Here is a 4,430-nt window from a genome sequence, read left to right as displayed (position 1 = left end):
CAACCCCTAATGGCTCCATGTGGCGCAAAGATTTTAAAATATCTGGCCAGATAGGTGAGCCAGGGCAAAAAGATAAGCTGACGTTTTCTAGCCTGGCCAAACAAATTGAAAGTGGGCTCAGCAAAGGCTACCCAGAGTCAGAGATTATTGATGCTGTAATCCGTGCTATCACACCAGGCCTGCAGTTACGAAGTTACCTTGAAGGGAAAGATAAACTATCACTGCCTGCCCTTCGTAGGATCCTCAGGTGTCACTACCAGGAGAGAGGTGCTACAGAGTTATATAAACAGCTCACTTCTGAGGTTCAAAGCAGTAAAGAGACCCCTCAAAACTTCTTGCTTAGGGCAATGGACTTAAGACAAAAAATCCTGTTTGCTTCTCAGGAAGCTGATTCAAGTCTAAAATATGACCCGGTACTAGTTCAGAGTCTGTTTATGCATACAGTTCTAACTGGCCTTCAGAGTGACAATATTAAAGGTGACCTGCAGCCCTACCTCCTCCAGACAGATACCTCAGATGAGCTGCTGTTGGAGAAACTGAACATTTCACATGCCAATGAAAAAGAGAGACAGGACAAAAAGAAACACTCTGCCCCATCACGTGTAACTAATGTGAATACAGTCCAGTCAAGTGAAGCTCTGGTGGAAAAGAAAAGTGCCGCCTCACAAAGCCCAGCTTCACTTCCCCCTGATCTGCTCGCTGAAATAAAAGAAATGCGCTCTGACATAGTGCTATTGAAAGACTTGAAAGCTGAGATCTGTCAAATCAGGGAAACAATCCAAAGACCCGCCCCTGCACTGCCACAGTACCTTCCACCAAGCAGAGAACCAGCAACTGTGCCCTCTCCTTACCCAGTATTCTCACCCCCCCAATCCTCACCTTATCAGACTGAGTCAAATGAAATGCCATATTTCCACCAGCAGTCACCAGCAGCAGTGCAGGAGTATCGACCAACATTCGGGCCTGGACGGATGAGAGAGACGGCCCAGTTCCAGCAGAGGTTTGCACCGCAGAGGTTTTACCCAGCGCGACGCCCTCAGCCAAAATGTCCCTCATGTACTCAAGCAGGTGAGGAGTACTGTCAGCATTGCTTTAGGTGTGGAAGCAGTGAACACTTCAGAGCAGGTTGCAAAGCACAGAGACCTGTAGAGCCCGCTCGGAGAATCCCTTTAAACTAAGAGGGGTTGCCCCCACGGGACATGGAGCAACCAGCGGTATTGATAAGTCCCAATTCTGTGCAGGCTGTAAAGAGGAGAAAGGAAGAGAGGAACTAAAATGTTGTTCAGTTTGTAATACCACTCTATACTGCTCAAAGGAGTGTCAGGTAAACCATTGGCAAACACACAAAAGATTTTGTAAGCCATATGTATGTTCAGGTATCAAGAAGCAGACAACTCAGTCACGAGATAGAGTCAAGTACAAGAAAAAGGGGGCTTCAGAGAAAACACCTACTGTAAGTGAGTTAGTGGGGAAGAAGTGTGTCATTTGGTGTTTCCTGCACAAACAGAAAACCCAGGCACTTTGGGATACAGGTTCACAAGTTTGTGCTATAGATGAGGTATGGAAAAAAAGCCATTTACCTGATGTTCCTCTCAGAGACGTATCAGAACTAGTTGACCCTTTTGACCCTTTGCAAATCGAAGCAGCCAATGGAACAGAGATGCCGTATGTCGGATGGCTCGAAGTGTCCTTTAAACTTACTGCTGGTGATGATGAGCTGCTAATACCCATGCTAGTGTTAAAGGGCAAACAACAACAATGTCCCATTATTGGCTTTAATGTCATCGAGCGTCTTGTCCTAGATAGCCTGCAAGATCAAACAAAGTATGTGGATAAAGACAACCTTGTGAAGGCAGTAAGAATGGCTTTTCCTCACCTCAGGAAAAACAAAGCAAAGACCCTTATTAATGCAGTGCGTGTAGGACAGACATGTGACTATAATGTGAAGACAGCAAATGAGAGAGTTAGTGTGCCTAAGCATACCTCCATCCAAATTGAGTGTCGAGTACAGGTCCCACTTTTCAGAGAGGATAAGACTCTTATCTTTGAACCTGATGATAACCCACGTTGGCCTGAAGGACTAGAATTTTGTGACACTCTTGTGTCAGTGAAGGCAGGGATGACCCCAAAAATTATAGTCACTGTGCAAAACCCTACAAGTCATGACATTATGCTGTCAGGAAGAACAGTCATTGGAACTGTACAGTCAGCCAGATCAGTGTACCCTGCTAACATATTTAAAACAGATAACCTACCAACTGCATCTATTCACCATGTCCAGGCTCAGATTTCTAGTGAAAACACCCCTAGCCAAGAACAATGGGAACCTCCTGTTGATTTGACTCACCTTAATGAACACCAGAGGCAGACAGTTGGTCGGATGTTAAGAGAAGAGTCAGAGTCATTCTCCAGGTCTGATAATGACATAGGTTGTGCAGAGAATCTGCAAATGGACATTTCACTAAAAGACGGTGAGCCAGTGTCAAAAACTTACCTCTCTGTTCCAAAACCTTTATATAGAGAGATGAAAGACTATTTACAGGACTTGATAGCACAAGGGTGGGTTGAAAAGTCGACCTCTTCCTACTCCTCTCCAGTTGTTTGTGTCAGAAAAAAAGACGGTACCATGCGCTTATGCATTGACTACAGGGAGCTCAACAAGAAAACCCATCCAGATCGCCACCCCATCCCCAGAGTACAGGACATTATGGACACCCTGGGAGGGAACACCCTCTTTTCACTGCTGGATCAGGGTAAGGCGTACCACCAGGGATTCATGGCAAAGGGAAGTAGACATTTGACAGCTTTTGTTACCCCATGGGGCCTATATGAGTGGGTTCGGATCCCGTTTGGACTCATGAATGCTCCTGCCGTATTCCAACGTTGCATGGAACAATGCTTAGAAGGCTTAAGAGATGAAATATGTGTGCCATATCTCGATGATGTTCTTGTGTTTAGCAGAACGTTTGAGGATCATGTCAGTGACGTCAGAAAGGTGTTGCAACGCTTGAGAGAGCATGGGATAAAACTGAAACCCAGGAAATGTGACCTGTTTAAGACAGAAGTGCGATACCTTGGGAGAATTGTGTCTGCTGAGGGAAACAGAATGGACCCTGCTGATACTGTTGCGGTAAGAGCCCTGAAAGACAAGCAACCAGGTACTGTTGGCGAGTTGAGAGCCATTTTAGGACTGTTGAGTTATTACCGGCAGTATATCAAGGATTTTTCACGTATTGCCAGCCCCTTGTATGATTTGCTCAAAGCACCTGTCGAGACTGAGACCCTGAAAGATAAAAAGAGAAAGTGGCAAACAAAACGAAACAGTAGAGGAGTTCCGTCCAACACACCCATTGAGTGGGCTAATGTGCATCAGATCATATTGGAACGGTTGATAGACTGCCTCATTCAGCCACCTGTTCTGGGTTTCCCAGAATTTTCCCAGCCATTCACCCTCCATACTGATGCTTCCAATCAGGGGTTAGGGGCGGTATTATATCAAAGACAGAATGGAAAGCTACGTGTGATTGCTTATGGCTCGCGTACTTTGACTGCAGCAGAGAAGAATTATCATTTGCACTCAGGCAAGTTAGAGTTTCTAGCCCTAAAGTGGGCGATCACAGAGAAATTTCGTGACTACTTATACTATGCACCATTCTTCACCGTCTACAGTGACAATAATCCACTCACCTATGTGCTGTCCACTGCTAAACTGAATGCGACAGGTTGTCGCTGGGTAGCGGAGCTGGCCGATTTCCATTTCACAATAAAATACCGCCCTGGTAAAGAAAATATTGATGCAGACAGTTTGTCCAGAATGCCTTTGGATGAAGAGACGTTTATGAAAGAGTGTTCAGAGGAAATGTCATATGATGTGATTGGAGCAGCGTCCCAAGCAGTGGAAAGTCAGGACGAGTCCAGCGTATCTTGGTCCATGGGCATCTCAGCTGAATGTGAAACACTAGCTACAGAGACAATACTCAGTCCACTAACAGCAGGACAAGTTAAAAATGACCAGAGGAATGACCCCGCTGTTGGACCTGTGGTTCAGTTCAAACTGACAGGAGATAAACCATCAGGTCACGAACTAAGACAGCTCAGCCCACAGATCACATGCCTTCTTAGAGAGTGGGACAAACTGGACATGAATGAAAACGGTGTATTGTACAGGAAAACGACAAACAGAAAACAACTAGTGCTTCCAGAGAAATACAAAAGCACTGTGTTAAAGGAACTTCACGACGAAATGGGCCACCAAGGCGTAGACAGGACTACGTCACTGATACGAGACCGGTTTTACTGGCCCTATATGCAACGAGAGATAGAGGATTATGTCACACGGAAGTGTGCATGTCTCAAACACAAGAAACCAAGCCGTGAGACGAGAGCCCCGATGAGAAGCATTGTCACCACTCAACCGTTTGAACTTGTCT

General features: G+C 45.6%; 1 protein-coding gene across 3 annotated transcripts; it reads left to right on the top strand.

Annotated features, from left to right (window-relative positions):
* The first annotated feature begins 298 nt into the window (after window positions 1-298).
* Window positions 299-3,831, top strand: LOC117594385. 3 transcript variants are annotated; one of them, XM_034291676.1, is made up of 3 exons: window positions 299-1,068; window positions 2,650-2,753; window positions 2,962-3,831. In XM_034291676.1, the coding sequence occupies exons 1-3, from the start codon at window positions 348-350 to the stop codon at window positions 2,968-2,970; spliced, it is 834 nt and encodes a 277-aa protein (XP_034147567.1). In that variant the 5' UTR covers window positions 299-347; the 3' UTR covers window positions 2,971-3,831. The 3 variants fall into 3 exon arrangements, with proteins under 3 accessions (XP_034147567.1, XP_034147565.1, XP_034147564.1); XM_034291674.1 differs by having other exon boundaries at window positions 2,959-3,831; XM_034291673.1 differs by having other exon boundaries at window positions 2,650-3,831.
* The last annotated feature ends 599 nt before the right edge of the window (window positions 3,832-4,430 follow it).

This window comes from Esox lucius, chromosome 4, assembly GCF_011004845.1.
Source record: "Esox lucius isolate fEsoLuc1 chromosome 4, fEsoLuc1.pri, whole genome shotgun sequence".
In the NCBI taxonomy this organism is placed as follows: Eukaryota; Metazoa; Chordata; class Actinopteri; order Esociformes; family Esocidae; genus Esox; species Esox lucius.
Note: the sequence above shows the minus strand (reverse complement) of the source record. Positions and strands in the feature narration are given on the sequence as shown.

What these genes read in the sequence shown, in the direction of transcription:
- LOC117594385 (XM_034291673.1), top strand. Translation starts at nt 348, where the DNA reads ATGGACTTAAGACAAAAAATCCTGTTTGCTTCTCAGGAAGCTGATTCA. An exon ending in TCCCTCATGTACTCAAGCAG is followed by an intron (nt 1,069 to 2,649) that starts GTGAGGAGTACT and finishes CATTGACTACAG; the next exon opens with GGAGCTCAACAAGAAAACCC.